Source organism: Myotis lucifugus, unplaced genomic scaffold, assembly GCF_000147115.1.
Source record: "Myotis lucifugus unplaced genomic scaffold, Myoluc2.0 scaffold_0, whole genome shotgun sequence".
NCBI classification, from domain to species: Eukaryota; Metazoa; Chordata; class Mammalia; order Chiroptera; family Vespertilionidae; genus Myotis; species Myotis lucifugus.
The window spans coordinates 64,789,291-64,812,015 of NW_005871048.1; the positions used below are offsets into that span (position 1 = coordinate 64,789,291).

The 22,725-nt window shown below is 44.5% G+C and overlaps 1 protein-coding gene across 1 annotated transcript in view; it reads left to right on the forward strand.

Moving 5' to 3' along the window:
* The window catches only part of CTNND2 (catenin delta 2), a 473,749-nt gene that overhangs the window by 441,354 nt on the left and 9,670 nt on the right, over positions 1-22,725 (forward strand). Inside the window, 2 exon segments of the mRNA XM_014453371.2 lie at positions 15,717-15,843; positions 19,637-19,768. Of these exon segments, the coding sequence (XP_014308857.2) occupies positions 15,717-15,843; positions 19,637-19,768 (259 nt within the window).

The window sequence follows — 22,725 nt, forward strand, 5'->3', positions numbered from 1 at the left end:
GAAGGAAGAGTCTTGCACAGTGGGGTTTAGTTAAAACAAATTAGGTTTTGTAGGAAGACCATTAATGACAATTAGAGCTACCAGGGTTTTAGAAGTGGTTAGTGATTTTATTTCATTTTAGTGATGAATATGGCAGGTCAAGTATGTTGAAGACTAATGTTGGCTTGAGGACCATGGAGAAGTCTGGGGTTGGGATATGAAGATGTGAGTTCCAGCCCTGGCTCATTAAATAGCATGCATGCCATATTTCCCCGAGAAAAGGCCGTGCCATGATCCTGTTCATTTCTAGGTTGAAAATGTGGTAAAATAGCATGACCCACAACAATCATCTTCTCCTGACCCCCATGACATCGCCATCCCTGAGCTTCTTCAGGCTCTCTGGGTGCTACTTCTCCATCCGTAATTGTCTCCTCTTCCTGTTCATTCTGTAAATGTCGATGTCCTCAGGGTTCTGTGTTTAGATCTTTCTCACCTCATGCGTGGCCTCTTCCTGGGTGTCCCTAATGCTCCCTGGGTTCAGTCACCATCCACATGTAGTGGTCTCTTGAATGTTTCTCCAGCCTAATCTCTCTTCCTACATCTAACCCCATACTCAATAACCTACACAGATGCCCACAGCACCTCTAACAAATCAGATCTCAAACAGACCTACTTCTCCTGGACTCCACCCCTCTCCCTGCACCTCTGATCACTGATTAGCACAGCCCTCCACCCATCACCCAGGCCACTGCCAGGAGCCATCTGGCTCTTTCTTCTTCTTCACATGTCTATATCCAACCATCAGAAAGCCCAGACTTCCACCTCCATTCACTTCTTTTTTTGTTGTTATTTTTTTAATTATTTATTTTTTAAAGTATTACATAAGTCTCCTTTTTTCCCCATTGACCTCTCCCTGGCCATGCCCACCTCCCAGCATATGCCCTCACCCCCCTACTGTCTGTGTCCATTGGTTATGCTCATATGCATGCATACAAGTCCTTTGGTTTATCTCTTATCCCCTCACCCGCCGCCTTCCCTCATAGGTTGGACAGTCTGTTTGATGCTTCTATTTCTGTTCATCAGTTTATGTTGTTCATTATATTCCACAAATGCGTGAGATCATGTGATATTTATCTTTCTCTGACTGGCTTATTTCACTTAGCATAATGCTCTCCATTCACTTCTTTCTACAATCATGGCCACAGACCACTGTCTTCATCTGCCAGATTATTGTCACAGACTCCTCACTCGGCCCCACCTTCATGATTCCTTCTGTCCAGTCCATTCTCCTCCAGAGGGTGGTAAGGGTGAACTTTCTAAAAAACAAATCTGATTAAATTAGTCCCCGGAGCAACATCTTTCCGTGGCTCCCATTGCCCTCAGGGCAGAGTCCAAACAGCTTAGCTCCCTAGCTCATGCCTGCTCTCCGCCCGCCCTTGGCCACCAGATGTACCTAACTCCTGTGTTCCCAGCTCACGCACCATCCCTTCCCCTCCACCTTTCCACAAGTCTGTGCTCCATCCTCTACACTCCTTGCCCATCTAAATCTTCCTCATATCCCTCAAGTTTTTTATATCACCTTCCCTGAGAAACATCTCTAATCTCTTTCTCAAGTCTGAATTAAGGTCATTTCTTACTAATCTGAAATAATTGTAGGGTAAATCAATTTGAATGAATAAAAAATTTTTAATTCAAACTTTTAAAGAATGACTTTTAAGACACACAAATAGCTTGGGCCTACTGCTTAAAGTATTGCAGCATTAGGTGCTATAATATTTAATATCTAGATAAGATTTATTTGTACTTTTATAGAAAACCACTTTCTTTCTTGGTTCAAATATTAATTGTGGGAGGATTTCCATTAGGAACTTACATTAAAAGTCATTCCGTCAGAGAAATTACAGGGAAACTTGCCTCCAACTGGAGTCCAATTAATATCAACTCCTAATGAACAGAACTCTGAATTAAGGGCCACCATAAATGTGTGTCATAAAATATACAAATGCTGCTTGAAAGAGGCTGCATTACTCTGAGCTAGAAAATAAGAATAAAGTGAAGAAATAAGTGAAATAAATCATCTCTATATCTTTGGTAAAAATAAAGTAGATGGTTTAACTTTTTAAAAATTGCAATTCTCAGTTTACTTAAACTGCTTGATTTCTGCTTCCCAAAGTCCTAAATTCCACTTTTGTCCACCAGTGTCTGTGAAGCTTCTGATGTAACCCTCAGCTTAATGACTAAGAAAATGGAAGTGTATCCAATTCCCAGCCAGTACAGACCACTGTTTTATTGGTCTTCATGATGCATTAAGTCCCAGACCAATTCAGTGGAGCTTCCTGAACACAAACTCAGTAACAGGCCTAGGTTTTAAAATGTATGTGGCCTATTTTGCTTCCAAGTGCTGTTTACATAGCAGTCACTTAAAATGTTAGCTTGTTTATCAATTGCACTCAGAAGCAACCAAGATTGAACACGTAGTTTTTAGGCTATGGATCAAAATCTTTCTTCAGTTATAGTTACATAGTCCTGTGTTAATGTTTAGTCATTAATAATGCAAACAAGATCTTCATGTTTCCTCTCAAGCTGGGGCCCAATAACTTCTTATTAAAGGATTACCACCAGCATGCCTGACTGTTTCTCGTGCCGGTGAGTATTCCTGCCTTTGTGTGCTTGGCCCCCAGGCCACGGTGCCAGCAGGAGACTCCCTTTCAGCTCCCATGACATCAGCCTTGTGTGGGACTCAGTTCTAGATTCCTGGAGTAAACACACCAGCTCCTCATGATTCCCCGACTTCCACCTGCCCAGCAAAGCCCCCAGAAAACTCCAGGCTACCACTGAGGTTTCCTAGAAAAGCAACCTGGAGCCATCCCAGCCCATTCCGTGTGATGCCCTGGGATCATGGCAGTTGATCTATAGCAATTCTCAGGGTAATTGATCTATAGGAAATCACGGAGCTCCACATCCCCTGAGCCTGCTCTGTCCTCTTAGGCACAGGCACGTCCCCACATGGAGTAGAAGAGGAGCAGGAAGCCTAGGACACCGTGATGAAAATGTCCCTGAGCACTGGGCACTGAAAGAAGGCCCTGAGAACTGAGGGAAATCCACCTCTGTCCTCCCATTCCCTTGCTTCTCCCTGGGCTGCTTAAAGCAGACCTGGTGAAGTTACCATGGAAATGGACAGGCCAGTCCCTATTGTCAAGTAGGAGGAGAGGATTTCCCAGTGTTTAGCTTATGGGACTGAGGCTCATTATTTTGCTCTAAGTATTTCAAAGGGCTTCAGAGAGAACACCATCTACTCAGCTTCTCCGTGAGTAATTAAAAGCCTTAGTTCATAAATGCAGGGATCAAATCAAAGACGGAGCAAATGTCAGAGCCAAACTCCTCTTGACAGGCAGCAAGGTTAGGAACCAGACTCATTCTCCCGCACCAATATTCACAGCCAGCGTTTTTTTCAGTTGTGTCCCGGTAGTACATTCACCCTCCCACCCGCTCCGTGAAATATCAGTATCTTGCAACAATGAGCTGGTGTCTTACAGAATGCCAGACCACCTGTGCTTGAAACTGAATTAGGTCGTGTTCCTCTAGGTAGAGATGCTGCATTCACTATTGTCATTTGGATGAGAGAAACAAAACATAAAACTAATCTTTAACTGTCCTTCCTTTTGTTGTCGGGAAATAGACTCTCAGGTTGCACGTACCATTCCACCAGTGAGTAATGAGCAAAGATGGGGAGGAGTCGTGCCCTTCTCGTTTGCCTCACACAGGGCTCGCTTCTTCCTGCTGTTATCTTCATTGCAATGGCTCTGGCCACCACTGCACTCACAAAACAGGAAATCAATAAGTAATTATGGATGGAAGAAGGAGGCCTGCAGACTTCCTCAGATGTCCAAGCCATAGTGGGTGAGAGAGTGAACACAGCCCTCACCTTGTCCTTCGCTGCTTCCAGGATGCTGGCCACTCATGGGTGATGAGCCCGGAGTCCTGCAAACTGAAGTCCTGGGCTCATGCTTGCCAGCCCTTCGTCACCCTCACCTGCTGGACGTTCAGTAATCAACACAGGACTCCAGTGAGAGCTGGAAAGATAGTTTGAAATGCTGTGAAGAAAAGAAAGCACAACACAGTCAACATTTTAAATTTTTTATCTTTAAGTCTTACAGTAAGAAGGGCGAGAAATACTTTAATACTTACATTAACATGTTACCATTTTGAAAATTAATAGATTTTTTACTTTGCAATATCTAAGAGGATGATAGAAAAGCAGTAAATCCTCTACAGAAATAAATGAAACTACTGAATGTAGAACTGTCATTGTATCGAGGAAATTACTTCTCAGGAATTTATTAACCTTATTACTGTGCCAGAAAATTCTTCCCAAAGAAATGACTGAAAGGACAGAAGGACGTTTAGCCAGATTCTAAAACAGGTCTAGTGTCCTCAAGACTTACAGTTTCAGCTTCTCAGGTTCTTTCTTTTCTAAACCACTTGATGCCAAGTTGTGTGGGGAAAGGAAAAGGCGGAGGTTAACTCAGCTATGATACTGTCTCCTCCACAATCCTAGGCGTTTGTTCGTGGATGTTTGTATTGACAAGTAAGGGCTTCCTTCATGAGGTCCCCTGACCTCTCTGAGACAATTCTCAGACACTCATCATATGATATCTGTCCAAAAACAGGCACAAATGGGAACAGAAGCAAAAATCAATTGTGCAGAAGTGGAAATCGATGCACATGGCAGCTGCTAAACAAGAAGTGACTAAGTTATAGCTGTCGGTGGGATGGATCCCCAAGTCCCTAGCAGAGCCCAAATTAAACGTTTCCTCTGTGCCTCACTCCTTCACGAGGCTTTACACATCACCTTTTAAATAAAAACCTACAAAAATACCCCAGAGACGAAAGCAGGGGGAAGGGGTGGGATCAGAAACTAGAAAGCTCCCTCAGTTTAATGCCAGTTCATCACCATTCTTGTTTCTTCACTCCACCTTAGCCCTCCTTTCTCAGTAGACGGATGATGTTACGTCTATGAGAGTCTAATTCACTTGGCAGGAAAAGCCTGGTCCATTTCTTCTCTTTCCATCTCCATCTTTTTCCCCTCTCACAAGCTGTTCCTTCCGTGTCTCAGTGCCCATCACCCACCAGGCTCTAGCAGGGAAGGGGGAGGAGAGGAGAGCCTGGCCAGTGCTGTGCAGCCTGGCATAGGTCCCTATGTCTGTGGGTGATGCCCATGTTCTAGCTCCTTCTCTCGTGGGACAGTGGTGTGTTTGCTCATTGGTACAGCCCCTAATTGAGGACCGCTGGCAGGACCTGGCCTCCTCCGGTAACTCCTCTGAACTCGCCATCACCTCAGGCTCTGCTGCTCCATGGCACATGGACCAAAGTGGATCAGTGTGTGCCCCTGCAGCTTAGATCATTTTGAAAGTCCTGTTTAAGAAGAGTACACTTTAGGAATATAAAACTTGGCACAGGCCTCAGAGGGGACGTAAAACTTAAGCTTCCTGAGCTCCAGGGTCAGTGTATCCCCGGCACCGAGTCTATGAATCAACCTGCTAATGTCACTCAAGATACAGTCCCTGCAAACCCCAAGCTCTAGAGAACCCGCGGTCGAGCAGAGTAAGTGGTTCGCGTCCTGGGCCCTGGAGCGGGAGGCGGGAATGCCTAGCCCCCACCTCCAAGGATGCTCTCACCACCAGCCCTTCCACCCTCTGGACAAGTTTCAGCCTAATCTGTAGACACTGGAGCTGGGTCACGTGCTAATACTTGAGAATTCTCTTTTGTCCTCCACCTTCACAACTGTGGAGGGATGATCCGGTACTTTCCTTAGAGAATGTGGAGCAACCAACGGGGCATCTATGATTCCCTGCCTTATTCCTTAGCCAAAATGGAGACAACAGAGGAAAGTCACATGAGCAACCTGTTGCAGTGCCTTCTCACAGGTATTTCATTAAAGCAAGTTGTCCACAGTTCTAATCAGTTGTATCTAGTAAGCATGGCTTTTAAGAAGTTAGAAATGTGTTGTTCTCTGTGTTAGTTTTCTGTTGCTGCGTGAATACATTACGATAAACTCAGTGGCTTAAAAAAACACAAATTCATGATCTTACGGTTCTACAAATCAAGTCCAATGGGTTTCAACACTCTTCGCTAAAGCATGCTGGTGTGGGCGGGCTCCCTCTGAAGGTCCCAGAGAATCCCTTCCCTTGCCTTTTGCAGCTTCTAGAAGCTGCCACTCTCCCTCCACAGTCTGAGCCAGCAGCCCAGCATCTTTGAATATCTTTCTCTGCTTCCACATCCCCTTCTCGAGACCCTCCTTCATCTCTCTTATATGAACCCTTGTGATTACATTGGACCCACTCAGAACTTCTCAATTATCTCCCCATCTCAGCATCTCTAGCTTAATCACACCTGCAGAGTCCTTTGGCCATGAAGTAACATTTTCACAGGTTCTGGGGAGTAGGACAAAGACTTCTTCAGGCAGTGGTCCCAGTCTGATATCACAACTCCAACCATGATCTCGGCTCCGTCTCACTCAGTGCTCTGGAGTGTCGCCCCATCTGCATCTCCTCACTGACCCTCAGTCCATCCACATTCCAGGCATTTGGAAGGGACAGGGCCAGGGAGGACATGCTTTTTTCATTTTAGGAGCATGCCTTTGGAAATACTTCCAGATCTTAGTGACGTGGCCAAATACCCCTGCAAGGGAGGCTGAGAAATGGGCCAGACTGAAATGCAGAGTTTCCACTACAAAGTGGAAAAATGAACAAAAGGCTACCGAGATGCTTGTGCCCATGACATTCCTGCTGTGTGCGCACCAACACCAGGTCTCCTTCTGAAACCTCTGCCCATTTTTTACAAGAATCACTTTCTTGAGAGCCCACAGTACTTCCCCGAATTGAAAATGCTTCTGCAGTAATTACCAGTTGGCTTCAATTTTGAAAAGTGCCCCGAGTCCCTGACCCCTTAGTCTCATGCAGAAAGGCCAGCTCAGTGGGAAAAGAGGACGGACTATAAATTTCCAGACTCTCTTTTTGTAGCTCCAGCAACATCAAGACCATTACAGCACCTCGGGGAAGAAGTGAGGACGGCCTAGGCTATGGACACAGCTCGGTGCTGCCTGCTGTTGCTCCTTGCCCTGTCATAGCACAGTGCCCGTGCCAGGCTGTCAGCCGTCCCCATGTGAAGCCTGGGGACCTCACAGTGCCCACGCACTCCATGGAGAGCTAGCCATGTTCTGCTCACTAGTAAAATATGTAGCCTCAAAATATGAAATAAAACACATCAGTTGGGACTTACCACCTTCAATCTAGCATTCAGAATACCTTTTTATAAATCAAAATCTAACCTTGTCAGTCCCCTGATTAAAACTCTTCAGCAGCTTCCAGTTCTCTTATGATAAAGTCCTACCCATCTCTCCAAGCTCACCTCCCTGTGGCCTCCCTGTCTATCACTTTGTCTTGGCAGCACTGGCCTCCTCGACCCTCCTTGCCCTTCCTTGCCTTCCCTCTCCTCCCACCAGGCCTGGCTGCTCCCAGCTCAGTATAACTGTCACTTCCTCAAGGAAACCTCCCTGACTCCCGCCAACTCTCCAAGGCCAGTAACCATCTCAGAGTAGCGTGTACTTTTCCTCCATGGCTCTTACTACCACATGTGATGTGAGGGGATCATTTTTAAATGTCCATCTCCTGCTCAGGAGCCGTGCCTACCTCTTTCCCTGTGCTTGCCTCTGTGTCTAGTACAGTGCGAGCTACTTACTAATGCTTATTAAATAACTGCATCGGTGTAGCCACACCAGCATTTTAGCTTCATTGACTCTGCTTCCATTCCCATGATCTGAAGCATGTAAAAATGGGGTGGAATGTGGAGACCTTGAGGTTAGGATCCAGGGTGAGCTTTGAACTTATTGGCTGCTGTTGAGTGTATATGTAAAATACCTGGCTTTTCTAATATTGAAATGACTTTTAGGCTAAAAGCCAGCCATTTGGATCAACAAACCTGAAGACTGAACTTTGCTTAGTTTCACCCTGAACTTCACTTTGCAGCCCCACTTGGAACACAAAGGCCATTGATAATGACCATTATGTCAGACCTTTGTTTAAAGATCTCAAAGGTGAGGCCCAGAAAACAGGAGGACTAATCTAGTCTTATTTCAGTTTTTGGAGCAGGTTTTCTGCATTGCATTGGTACCAATTAACTACTTTGCAGTTAACAATGGTACATTTTATTCAACCAAATTATATAACATTTCTTTCCAATTCGTCAGATCTTCTTGTTGATATTAGTTGTTTAGAATTAGGCCAATGCAGTAAATTAAACTTCTAAAGTGGATTTACTCAGTATTTGCTTTTAAAATATGGTACTGCTGGAGAGTCTTATCCTTATACTAGAGGCCTGGTGCATGAATTCGTGCGGGGGGTGGGGGGGAGTCCCTTGGGGTGGCCTGCAGAGATCGGGCCCCAGCTTGCGCCCCCAGCCTCACAGCCCCACAATCCCACCTGGCACCCCGCCTTGGCCTGGCACCACCCCCTCACCTGCTCCACCATCCCACCTGCACCTGCAGGGCGATCAATTGGGGCCAGGTCCCCCACCTAGCTCCCTCAGTGCCTGGGAGCCAGGCAGCGGCCCTGCCCCCTGCCGCAGCTGCTGATCGCCGTCTGCAGGGTGATCAGCGGGGTGATCAGGCCCCCCCTTGCACCCACCTTGACCTGGCACCACCCACTCACCTGCTCCACCATCCTGCTGCTCTCGTCAGGGCCCATTAGGGCTGGCAGCACTTCCACTGCCACCAGCTGCCAGTGCTGCGTCACCCCCTGGTGGTCAGTGCACATCATAGCAAGCAGTTGAACTCCCAGTCAAAAGACCACCCAAGGGGACAATTTGCATATTAGGCTTTTATTATATAGGATATACTGTAACTTTAAGTATCCAAACTAATTTAATTAAATTTTATTGGGAGCACCAAAGCTGAAACAAACTAATGAAGCAACTGGTATGTCAGGTGGCATTTATTTCTGCATCAAACTGCCAATACTCCCTTTTGGCACTTACAATGTAGTTTAAATATTTAACTCTAATAGCTTTTGGAATTGTTGATGGAATTAGTTTTAATGACTCTTTAACAAACAGTTTGCCTTAAAAATAGATGGAAGCTTGTTTTATTACAGCAAAGAGGAGCTGAGGGTTCATTGACATGCAAAATCTGGCTTGGTCTTCAACCACACAGACTATGAATATTCTGTGTCCGTTGTCTCTATATTATTGATGTAAAAGCATCCAAACCTATAGAAAATTGTATGAGAGTTCATTTGAGCCAAACTCAGGACATGCGCAGAAGCAGGATCTCGACGGACTAAGAAAATGCTCCTGAGAATGGCAATCTCGCAGTTCTTTTATACCTTTGGGATCAGAGGAATGTAGGGAAGATGATATGAAATCCACTGGTTGTCAATTAAAGAGACAGAAAAGCAAGTGGGGAAATCTCTGTGATTGGATTACAAGACAGTTAACATTTAGCATTCACAATAAATAGGAATAGTATAAGGGCAACAAGCCCATGTGCTCCCTTGAGGGTGGTTATGCCTCTGAAGGGGTCTGAAAAAGAGACATATTCTGGCATTTCAAAGGTATGTTAGCCTAGATACACAAGAACAATGTATCTAGGCTTGCTTAAGGCAAAATAGACCTTTTACTAGGAAAGTTATAGGCCTGAACATCACTACCTACCATGAAATGCCCAGATAGGAATTTATGATCAAATCACCCTGTGTGCGTACTTTTGGTCACTGACCTTGTCTTATTTATTACCGACCTACTTTTACATCCACAGTAAAAACTTTTTACTGAAATAAGGAGGATGTATGGAAAACTACCACTATTTTGCAATCTTTTCTTTGCTTCATGTCATTACATTAATGTGTTTATCCCACTTAAAAATGACTGGAAAACTGGCACAATAGTAGTATCTTAACTAGGCACCATTTTTAGTGGATGGCAACAATTCATGTCTTGTCTTTCGATTGAAAAGTAGGTTCCTGGTGAGGAAGTCCTGGTAGTGAATGCAAATAACAAGCTATAAGTGTTCTGAGTTGAATGAGTAGATGAACTTGGGTTGCTAAAAGCCCAAAGGACTTTCACCACACTTGCCTTATATCTCAAGTCACTCACAGCAAATTAGAATTGACAAGCTTATGGGCTGTGAGCTTTCAAGGACAGCTAAAGCAAAAAACTTGTATTTGTTACTTCAGAACCAAATAGTCCCTGTGTGCCTACTGAGAAATCTTTGTTTAGAGACCAAATAAATCTTATCAGGTTCAGAGCTGTTTTTAAAAGGGAGGGAAAAAAAACACCATTGACTATATACTAACTGTGTGTTAGAATATATGTTGAGTTCTAACTGATATGCCCATGGAAATAAACTAGTCTCCATTTTCGGGGTTAATTCTTTAGTAAAGCTTTTGTCTGAGTCAGAATTGCCACTTGTCATTAGAAAAGATTTGTTAAATCTACATTCTAAGTGTGTCTTAGAAAACATGCTTTGGAACCACCTGTAAAAGGGAGCATCGCCATCTGACTTACCGTCAGAGCTGTGGGTATTCACTCACGCTGCCCCTCTCCACCCAATGGCTGGCGGTTCTCTAAAATGGGCCTTCTTCCAGAGGTCAGGGGTCACAACAGAAATGACGTGAAATTCCAGTTCCTGTTCCTCTCATCTCCTGAAGCACAGTAATGAGGATTTGGTATTTAACCCTCTTCTTTCTCCCTCATCACCAGATCCTCCAATCAGCCCTTGAGATTTCTCTTCCTGGTTACCTTCTCTCTCCCTAATCCTCTCCTTCCTCCCCCAGCTGGCACTGTCCCTCATCCTTCCCTGATTCCACATTGGTGGGGGTAGGGGGTGTGCCCCAGTGCTCAGCAGGTGGTGATAGGATGCCCTGGGCAGTCAGGGGAGGAGAAAGTCTGTAAATACCCCCACAGGGCTCACTTTCCTTCCATCACACCAGATGCTCTGCTCACCTGCTGGCATGCACTGCCCTACTCCCAACACCACTGTTCCCTGCCCAGTAACCTTTCCACAGGTGACCCTTTCAGAAACCAGCCCCTTGCGTCTTGTGGGCACATTCCAGAAGTAGGTATGTGCTCCAGTGCCCAACCCTGAAAAACACTGGAGCATAGCTAATGAGAAATCAATGCACTCACCCTTCTCCTTTCTCCTGGCTCTCCTAAGGTTTGTGTTTGGGGAGAACTTAGTGTATCCTCCATGGACAGGTGCATGAACATCTGAACTGCCGGATGCAGGGAGCAGTAGAGATGGGGCTGGGGTGGCGGGCAAAGCTGTGCTCTGCGAGCTATGGAAGGACTCAGCAGCAAGCCAGGACCAGATGTGCCCAGGCATAATGATGCTTCAGAATTATTTACAAGATAGGTTAAAGGGGAGGCAGTTTTATATACCTCCCATGGAAACACGGGCAGCTGAGAAATTATTTTAAATGGAGCAGGCAGCCATCGGCCTTTTTTTGTCTTTTGTACCATTTTACCTAAACTTACACTGCCTTCAGCGTAGCTGCAAGTATATCATAAAAGACAGATACCAACAGCAGAAGATAATACTGATGAGGTTGCTCTAGGCTAACTTTTTTTAAAAAAAATCACAAAGCTCTGATGACCTTCATTTGTTATAGAACAATAAAGTATAAGAACTTAGAGGCTAGCAGTAAAGCCCATGACATTGGTCAGCATTTCATTTTACAATAATTAATGCAGTCATCTGAAATCACTGGATGCTACTGGCATGTATTAGGCACCTCTGCTGGGACCAGGGCTCCAGAATTCAGCAAGGCTTTCTGTACTGTGATGTCACAGCACTTTGTTCACAGCAGGAGAAGAAAATGATGCTGAGTAGCCTTGCTCATATAGCTCCTCCGAAGCTCAGGGGCATACTTCACTTAGCGACAGTGGTTTACTAAACATGTATTGCCTGCCTCCTGTTCCCCTAGCACAGAACTGTGCAGCAGAAGTTAGACTGGACAGGTATGAAAAGGGAAGGTGCTGTGTCAGGCCATGGGGCTGACCGATCTGAGGTGTAGACGTGTGAAATGGAATCACACAGCCAGTGGACACCAGGTCATCAGGTGTGATTGGGGCTCAGTGTGTGTGTGGCACCTCTCTGCCCTGAGGTTGGGACCTATTTTTATTCCTGTGTAAGTCAACCTGGAGAATGCGTTATCTGACATCCCCAAATGAAGTCCGTGACCTCCTAGGATTTAGCACTTTAAGAATGCATTCGGTATCCCTATCAGTCACTGCCACCTCTGCATAGAAACTCCAAGCCAGTGGTTCTCACCATGTGTTCATTAACATCACCTGGGGGCTTTGAAAAATCCTGGTGACCAGGGCCAGCTCAGAACAATGTAAATAGGATCTCAGGGCCGGTGGCCCAGGCATTACTATTTTTAAAACTCCCCAAGCTGATTGAGTCCTTTTGACCTTTATTTATGGAAAAGCAACTGACACAGAGCTTACCCGTAATTATGATACTAGTGTAAACTGGAGAGAAGCGCTGACTCCTGACAGCTTTCTAGTTCTACCTCTATCGACAGAGAGACCCAAGGCGAACAGTTTTGAGCCTTGCCTTGACAAACAGAATTAGCTCATCTTTGCACACAAACCTAACTAATGTGCGCTGATCTTCATTGAGGATCCTACACAGTTTCCATAATAAGAAGCTATGGTTATCCTAACCTCCCATAGACCAGTCTGAAAGCCACTTACTTAGACCTTATTACAGGATGATAAAAAAATATATAAAAATGGAGATTGTTATAAATTCAGGGATCTCAGAATGCTTAAGGGGAAGACTATAGAAATTAAATAGAGTGACCACCGCGTAGACATACCATGAAGACCGATGGTTGTGAGGCTGTGAAGAACATCACCTTTATGCTCTTGCATTCTGGACCATTGAAAGCACAATATGGATGATAGTAGCTCTGGGGACTTGTATGGTGTCATAAAGAAACACATCAGGAAGTTTAGCAGAGAAGCTGAAACTGGTGGAAGGACAGGAAAAGGGAAAGATAAAGAAAATCAGATTATTCCTCATGGCAATTTAAAGTTCAATGACTTTGAACTCTTCTTCTCTTCTGGATTTCTATCTCTATATACTTGGAATTTAACAACCTCCAGTTTTAAGTTTAATGCATTAAAAATAAAAACCAATTTGAGGCACCGATATCATATCACATTTTGACAGTTTGGCTGGGTCTTGAGCTGAAGGGCACAACTTCTGGGTCGTTCTGCTGGAGGTGACCAATAGACATTAAAAGAGTTTCTTATCATCAATAGTAAGGATTACCGGCCCTTCCCTAGTCGCTGTGGCTATTCTTTATCTATTTTTCTTCCCTGGGCTATTTTATTTAACCCCTGGAAGCCAAAGGGTTGATGCAAAAGGGAACTATGGTTAAGCACCCAATAAAATAGAATTCAGGAAAAAGCTTCTGAGGTCTACAGTGAGTTAAAACTTTAAGAAGAAAAGGTAGCAATCAAAGAGATAAATAAGGATTTTAAAGCTACATGCCCAATTGTATGTGTTTACGTAGACCACTTTTAAGCTTTCTGAATGACAGTGGGAAGTAAATGAGTAACAAATCGATTGCAAGCTGTCTAGGTAACAAATATTACATGGCTATTTGGTTAAAAGGAGTGTTAGCTTAGCAATAACTCTTCCTTCTTTAGAAAGCAAGACATTTTTTTTTTCAAATGAATGATGAAATATTTCATGAAGTAAAAAAAAAAAAAATGTGGAAGGGCAGGACCCTTATCCTCAAGGTAACTGATTATTCAGTATAACTAAAACGGGTGTTGATTGATCTGTACCCAGGTCTTCAGCATCTGGTGTTGCACTGTTTTCCATGACATTTGGAAGTATATACCACCATCACAATTAAAACTGTGAGGTCCCTTCTAGGCATTGTTGACTGTAGTGATGTTAGAGTTCTTTGTTTCGGTCATTGCATCGCACCTTTCACTGCATCTGTGAATGAGAGGAAGATGGAGAAGTAACCAGAGCTCCTCTTCTTGCACCTCCAGGAGCTCCCAAGCTGTGACTTGGAAACTAATCAAGAGCCTTGGTTGGGTTAACCATTCTGCCCTGTTCTCTAAGCTCTTCCTCTCCCAACTCCATTCAGAGCTTCTGTGCCACACGCATACCATTGCTGACCATGTGCAGAGGGGTCTGACTCAGGATGGCAGTCTTGGTGCCTCTGACACACTCATCATCCTCTGGTCTCTGCCAATCCCATCACCCATGGACAAGTAACCAGCAAGATCACATTTCTGTCATGCATTAGCGTTCTCAGAATTGGGTCTTTTGAAGTACTGGAAAGCTTTGGGGTTGTATCCTCATAAGACTCCCTTCCTTCATATAGTTTTATTATTACATCCACAGTCTTGTCATTTCCAGAGATGTAAGTACTTACATGGTCCCATAGTAATCTAAGCATTATGAAATCTGAACTGCTGAGCAAAACCTATCTCCAAAAATCCACATAGGACAGCAGTGCTGAGTAATCCATTGATATTGCCAATAAAACCAAGCCTAGGGTTGTGCCATACTTATATCCAGTTGTCCCCTTTGGTCTTAGAACATATCAAATATTAGCTGACTTTCGTATCATAAAGTCCATTGCTGGCTCACTTTTAATGACATATGCAATATTATTACTTATTCATGACCAAAGAAGCCAAACTTTTGACTAAAGCAATTTCCTGAGCTACTACTTATATAGCCCATTAAACGTCTAAATATTTTCAGAAAATAATGGTTGCCTCTGTGAAGCAGGAATTGGGGGCTGGGTGGGTGTCTGCATTTCTTTGTTATACCGCCAGTGCTTTGTGACAGATTACTCTGATAGAAGTAAACCTGACTTAAAAAAGAGAGAGGCCGGAGGAACTATCATAACATCCTTTCAGGACATCTCAGGGAAGGTGGGAGGAATTGTTGACTATTTTTATTTTCTTCTTTATGCTTTCTAAATTCATAAAATCCTCCATAACGTATTTATATGGTTTTTATAACAAGAAATTATATATATGCTTTCCATGTATTAACTAGATATTTGAAAGCTTCATGGAGGATTAATGTGGTAGGATGCATTCTGAATGTGCTCTAAATTGAAAAATACAATTTCTGTGGCAAAGCAGAGAACATATGAGTCTAGGCCTGAATGCTCAGTGGAAGGCGAGAACACTCCGTGTGAATATATGCTAAAGGCCTTGAGCAGGTGGGGATGGGGCATTTGTGGCAGAGAAGGAAGTTCAAAGCAATGTAAGGGAGGTAAGCCAGAAGGGGGGATGCTGCTTGGCACCTGTCCCCTGTGAACAAGTGTAAACACTTTTAGAAGGTGGTTGAAAGAGGGCCAGAGAGAGTTGGAACCAGGTAGGCAAAGAACAGACAGCTTCAGGGCCTTTCCACATTCTGAGCAGGATATTTCCATTTAAATGAAAGCTGGCCAAAGCAGGTTTGCCAAGAGACCGTTTATCCTGCATTTGGGAAGGAAAGCAAGCACTGAAACCAGGCCCTGCCCTGTCAGCCTGTCTGGAGGGAACAGGAGGTGGGTCTCAATTCACATTTGTCTGTTTTCACCTTGATGATCACAGAAATGGTTTGCTAATTCAGACGCTTGGAACTTGGGAATGTCAGGAAGGGAAGAATCACTCTGCCTTCCCCACTTAATAAGAGCGTGCTGTCTTCACAGGACGGATGGTCACAGTATCACTTTGTAGCCTCATCTTCAACCATCGAGAGGGATCGGCAAAGGCCCTACTCCTCCTCCCGCACGCCCTCCATCTCCCCTGTGCGTGTGTCTCCCAACAATCGCTCAGGTAAGAGACGCCCAGAACCAGCCAGGCCTGAGTCCCCTCCTTCCCAGCCCCGTAGCTGACCTCCACAGGGAGGAGAGCCATCCCCTTCCGGACGTTTGCTGGAAATATCAAATGATTGCTATCTTTTTATTGCAGTGGCAACTTTGGGTTACTCAGACTCAGAACTAATCTCTAACAGATTTCTAAAAATCTCTGACAGGTGGCGTGTCATGAAATGCATGTCACAGGCCTACATTCAGTGAGGAGCAAAGATAAAGAAAACTGCCAGGTGTTTGCAAATCAGCGTTTTCCAGAGATGTTTTTCCAACTTGAAATAGTTTGAGTTGCATTTTATTAATTGTAATTGGGATACAGAGTAGGGGGAGAGAGGACATGCTATTTCTTCATTCAGAATGACATATATCTGAACCACATCATTGAGGATTTCATTACTATTCCATATCTGATTAGCTTTTTATTATTACCTTTCAACCAATGAGTGAATCATTGATAAATTCTTATTACTACCAACCATAACTTTTAAATCATTTATGTTTTGCTAATTTTGTCACCTGCTCATTACTTTACTTTTACACCCTTTTTCAATCATGTCATATAATGCCAAAGATGAGAGAAAGAAATTAAAGGCAAAATATGAGCACAATGTTTAGTATATACATGGCATAGATTTTATTGTGGTTTTACTCAAAGTATAAGTCTTTAAAACTTTTGTTTTGATTTCTGCATTTTGGTTTTTGTGAGAAGGATGGATAAAGAATTATATATACATATACATGCTCACACATGCTCATGCACACATTCACACACACACACACACACACACACACACCTGCATAGGCTTCTATTTAAGAAAGTTTCTCCTGCTCCTTGCTGCCCTCTCACTGCTGAGGAAATAATATTTCCTGAAACTGCAGCTCAGCGGGCATGACAGAGAGCACAGCACCGCAGAGCCCCCTCTGTCCTTGAGAACGTCTGTCATAAACCTGCACCACACAGAACTGCCAGGATGACGAGGAAAATCAGAAACGAATGGGAAATGTGTGCCTGAAATAAATAACACTCTCCTGGCCCCGGAAACGCTTATATTTCTTAGTGCGGTCTTACTGCTTGTAACATTTAGTCCCACACTAGACGAGTCAGGACCCCACCCCGTGTGACAGGAGAAATTCCCGCCTGTCTCAGAAGCACGGAAAAGGCCTGTTCTGCATTCTTTCCATCATTCTTAGAAAGATAAAGAGCAGTGAGGAGAGTGTCTTTGTAAAAGCTCTAATTACTCAGCGTTAGGATCATGAAATGACATAATGCCTTGGAAGGTGCTGGAAGGAGCAGCAACACCCTATCAGGATGTCAACATCCCAGCCATTCAGCTTAAGGTGTTTCCTAGGCGAGGCACATCAGAGACACCTCATAAACACTCATTTGCATGATATGATCTTTCCAGATATCAGGTAGGTTTATGGAGACCACTGTGCGTGAGGTCTCAGGAGATAATTACACACTTGACATAGTTTAATAAGGCCCACCATCTGTGCAATATTAGATTCTAATTTTAGAAGCTTTGGTCAAGAGGCTCCAAAATATTGTCTCTTTGTGATTGCTTGCCACTGGCTAACAAAAGGCTCCCTTTGATGTAGAAAGGCCTAGAAGCAAAGGGGCAAGGGCAGGAAAGGGTCTCTCCCTGGAGGGAAGGTGTCTTCCCATTGGATTTACACCCAGAGGTTCTGGTCCAACTGGTTTTGTGTGGGACTCAAGCAACTGTATTTTTCAAACTATTCCAAGTAATTCATTCTAATGGGCAGCCAGGACTGGCAGCCTCTGCAGTTCCAGGAGCTGAGCAGTGAGCCTCAATTTTATTTGATAGGTTTGGGAAGTGGGAGACAGGAAGCGATGGGAAGGCCCCTTTGTTTACCTTCCTAGCGTTTGGCTGTGACGCCCACAGAGCACCCGGCCTCTCATTCTGCTTTATTTGCACGTCCATTTCCTCACTTGACTGAGCTCCTCTGGTTCAGAAGGTGTGACGCATTCATCTTTCTGTCTCCCAGCGTCTGGCACAGGGGTTTTCACATAGAAGACACTAAATTTGATGAAATGGAGCAAAGGTTCAGACAGTGAAAAGAGGGGTATGTTCAGGGACCAAGCTTACCCAGTGGGCTGGAGCTGAGGGATCCTGCAAAGGGTGTGAAGGATAAGCTACAGGATAAACTGAGGCCTGCTTGGGCACTAGCCAAAGAAAGAGGATTTTATCCAAAAAATCAAAGTTCCCAGGCTTCCCCAAGCCTTAATAATCACCAAGTCTGCTTGTTAAATATGGATTCCTCAAACCATCTCCTGAAAACTCCGACGCAGAAGGTCCAGGGCTGGGTCCTGGGATCCCTAGGTGCTCAGGTGAGTCTCAAGGTTAGACATGTTTCTGAAGCACTGCCCAGAGCACAGGAGGCTGGGCGAGGCTTTGAGGCAGAACAGTACTTTGCTGAGCTCACACTGAGTAGATGCAATTGACTAAGCTCCGGATATGAGTAGCGTCTTATGGAGCATGGAGACCAATATGAGGACAACCACAGGTGGGCTGCACACCAGCTGCCTCATTGCCAGCACGCACAGGTATTAACTCTACATCCTCCATGGCGTCTCTGCATGGACAGGGCTGTTTAGTTCCACCCAGGTCATCCCATCTTTCAAGAAAACTAAACTTCTTTTTGTTTGCTTCTTGACCTCCAAGTTCGGCCTTTTCTGTGTTCTGGGACCAGTTTGTTAAAGAATCATGAGGACTCTTCTAGTTACAACCCATCGTTATAGAAATGGAGACACAGCCCTAACCGGTTTGGCTCAGTGGATAGAGCGTCGGCCTGAGGACTGAAAGGTCCCAGGTTCGATTCTGGTCAAGGGCATGTACCTTGGTTGCGGGCACATCCCCAGTGGGAGATGTGCAGGAGGCGGCTGATCGATGTTTCTCTATCATTGATGTTTCTAACTCTCTATCCCTCTCCCTTCCTCTCTGTAAAAAAATCAATAAAATATATTTTTTTAAAAAAGAAAAAAGAAATGGAGACACAGAGGAAGACGGGGCTCACTCCCTGGGGTCCAATAGGCAGCGAGAGTCCAAGGTGTAAGGTGTGGGTGCAGGATTGTTGGGGGCATTCATCCAAAGAGCTGCAGCAGGACACCGCATCAGGAAGAGGGAGCTGTCCTCACACCCTGCCCCAGCCCACCCAGCAGGCTGCTCTTTGTGGGTCGGGTTATGTTTGCCCCACAGATCATCCTGTGTGGAGAGCTGCTTCCTTTGCCTTCCTTTAGGGAGTTGCTGGGTTACTTGGTATTTAAGTAAAACTGTTTATTTTCATCAGAGATTCTTCAATACTAGTAATAGCTCCTCTGAAACACGTCTAATTTACAAAAAGGGAGGAAAGTAGAAGAGAGGAAGGAAAGGAGGGAGGGAACGAAAAGGAAAGAGAAATAAAGAAACTAAGATTCATCTCATTCTTAAGACTGTCCCATACACCTTGGGCAGGTCATGTCCCCACCAGGATGTCTCTCTAAGAAAGATGGCTCCAGTATATAGTTCTTAATTACTTGCCTTCAAGCCATGTGTCCCCTCAACTATAAAGCACCAAGTGACACAGGGTAAGGGAATGGGTAAAGACAAGAGCCAAAGAACAAGAAAATCGACACGTCCACGTACAACATATTGACATATGTTGAGCCAGGTGTGTTTTGACCTTAACTGTTTGTGTGAAACGCTGTCTGTGCTATGGAATGAGACTCAGAAAGTCATCCTTTTGATTTCTTTATGTAGCAAGTGCCCCAGCTTCACCTCGGGAAATGATCAGCCTCAAAGAAAGGAAAACAGACTATGAGTCCACTGGCAGCAATGCCACTTACCACGGGACTAAAGGAGAACACACTTCCAGGAAAGATACCATGACAGGTGAGCTCAGCTTTGTGCGTTTCCCCCTTGGAGCTGGTGACTCGGTCTGGGGTGGAGCAGAGGACTGGGGCGTCAGGCTTCAAGCCACGCTTGGCAGCTCAGCAGGACTCAGCAGCTAGCAGGTCACTGGAGAGTTTGACAGTGAAGACCCCCAGGAACTGAGGATGAGGAGATTAAGCCAGAAATGTAAAAACTTAGCATCGTACTCCTGAAAAGAGCTAAGAGAAAGTGTCCTCTACACACATTATCCTCAGTCCTTCTTTGCCTGCCCTTTCCCTCTCACTTGCCCAGCTCACTTCTCTTGCATTAGAAAGAGAAGTCATCATAGGTTTCTCCTTAGTTAGCATATCAAGTTTTGCCATTAGGAATGGAGGGAGGAAAAGGAGAATAAGAAAAGAAGAGGAGAAGAGGGAGAGGGAGAAGGAGGAGAGGAAAGGACTGGGATGGCTGAAAAGGAAGAGGGTTTAAGGAAAACCCACAGAACTTCTGTTAAGACATTTTCTCCTCTTACCTTGAAACCAAACTCCCAAAGAGATTCATTCGAACAATGACCACAATTTCCCTAAGGACGAATTGATCTTTTATGCTCCTCATCTTTCACTACTCCAATCATACCCATTGTCTTTCCTTTCTCATCAGCTAGGACTCTGTGGAGGCCAAACTTGGTGCCCTTCACCACCCCTCCAGGGTGCCCTGCACAGCCTGTTTAACAATCAGACTTGACGTAACTCTCCTATTATTCTGTACAACTCTCTTTGGGGCAGGGTGTGCCTCTCACATTCATCATCCCCTCCAGGCTCTCCGCACACCTACCCTCTGCCCCCATTTGCCCCTCCTGCAAGGACTTGGAGGTATTGATGTAGAGAGGGTTATGTCTTAGACACAGAGCTGCCAGAGTCATCAGAATCTCTAACTAAGGAGTCCCACCCTTCTTTGCCCCGTGGATATAGAGATGGGTCCCTCCTGAAAATTGGCAATGAGGAACAGGGCCAGGCTGGGCCAGTCATTAAACTGGGGTGCAAAGAGCACAGTCCTAAACACACAGTGAGACCCTCTTATCAGAAAAATCTTAAAAGCATGGGGTGCATTTCTCTAATATTATTTAGGTCTGGCCTGCAGGGAAGCAGAACAGACAAATTGGATGATTTATGAAGATTTCTTCCAGACCAGCATATCTAAGAAAATTTTTCTGATGGTAAATGTATTTACCCCAGAGGCAGTGTTTCCATGGTAATTCTGCATGACTGCATAGAGAAAAGCATAGTAAACAGTTGCCCATGATCCCCACTCCTAGGTCAGCACTCTGCCTCCACACACAGACCCTATAAGGGAATGTCTACCCTCACTCTTGAAACATCTCCTGAATGAGAGGACTGAGCTCATTTCATAGGACGTACTGTATTATTCTCATTCACTGGCTTTCCCCCCATCAATGTCACCCTGGTTATAGATGAGCATAAACAAAGGAAGTTGTGAATTTAGATGCCGAGTCCCTAGAGTCAACACATTCAGCAAAGAATCTAATTTGTCCTGATTACTCCAGAGTAATAGTGACACCAAATCCACCTGACCCATTCATTTTGTGATTAGCCACCTCACTGGCAGTCTGGGATGATAAATTGAGATTATAATTACAAGAAAAATAACTGCATTGTTATTTAAGTGTAACTGTTCTCTTTAACTTTCTTGCCCAGTGTAATCATTCAAAGGCTTTTAAATGTGGATGTTTGTGTTGAAATAATTCCAATGGCACATGATCATGCCATGCACACATAATGAAATAAAATAAAATCTAATGTGCTTCTGATCTTTAGTCTTCCTAGAAAATGGCAGGGATCTTGACAGCTCCAGGATTGAGATATGTATAAATTTTCAAACTCATATAGAGGCTTAAACAGTGTTGCTCTAATTTATTAAAAACACAAATCAATACTACACTGTCAGTCATGTAGCAAGCCTAGAAGAACATTGAGATCTTCATTGAATAGTGTGTTTATACTGGAAGGTTCCCTTTAAGCCAACAAGTACTATGTAAAAGACAGTTGTTGATGGTAGTGGTGGTGATGTTGATGGCAATGGTGGTGATGGTAGTGTGCAGTGATGGTAGTGGTGATGATGTTGATGGCAATGGTGGTAAGGGTAGTGTGCAGTGATGGTGGTGGTGGTGATGGTGATGGTGGTGGTGGTGGTGTGGTGGTAGTGGTTATAATGCTGATGGTGATGGTGGTGTGCAGTGATGATAGTAGTGATGGTGGTGGTGGTGGTGGTGGTGGTGGTGGTGGTGGTTATGATGGTGGTGGTGGTTATGATGATGGCAATGGTAATGGTGGTGGTGATGGTGATGGTGGTATGCATTGATAGTTGTGATGGTGGTGGTGTGCAGTGATGGTGGTGGTGATGGAGGAAGTGGTGATGGTGGTGTGCGGTGATGGTGATGATGGTGGTAGTGATGGAGGAAATGGTGATGGATGGGGTATTGGTAATGAGGATGATAGAGATAATGGTGTGCTGAGACTGGTGGTGGCACTGCCACTTTCTATAGTGGTATGAATAAGTCCCCAGCCAAGCCAGGTGAGAGCCAATAAATCATATAGGAACGGAAAGAATGAATTGCCAACCTCCACTTGGCAACACTTCAGCAAGTGCCCATCGTTCCAACATTTACCGACAGATCAGATGTCTAGCGACCTCTGCATAAAGGACGTACTGTATTATCCAGGGGACATGTAAAGCTCAGTGCATTGAAACTGCCCCTTCTTTGTTTCTAAGGCATCAGAGGATGTCCTACCATTTCCCCCAAATGAAATAATCCCTCTGCTGTGGTAAACCAAGAGAAATTTCACCCTCAAAATGCAACCTGGGAAAAATGAAAAAGTAAAAGCAGTTTCTTGCCTGGGTTATAATCTCATCTATTAGGTCTTCGAAATACAGATCCACTTAGGATTTTATCCCAGGCT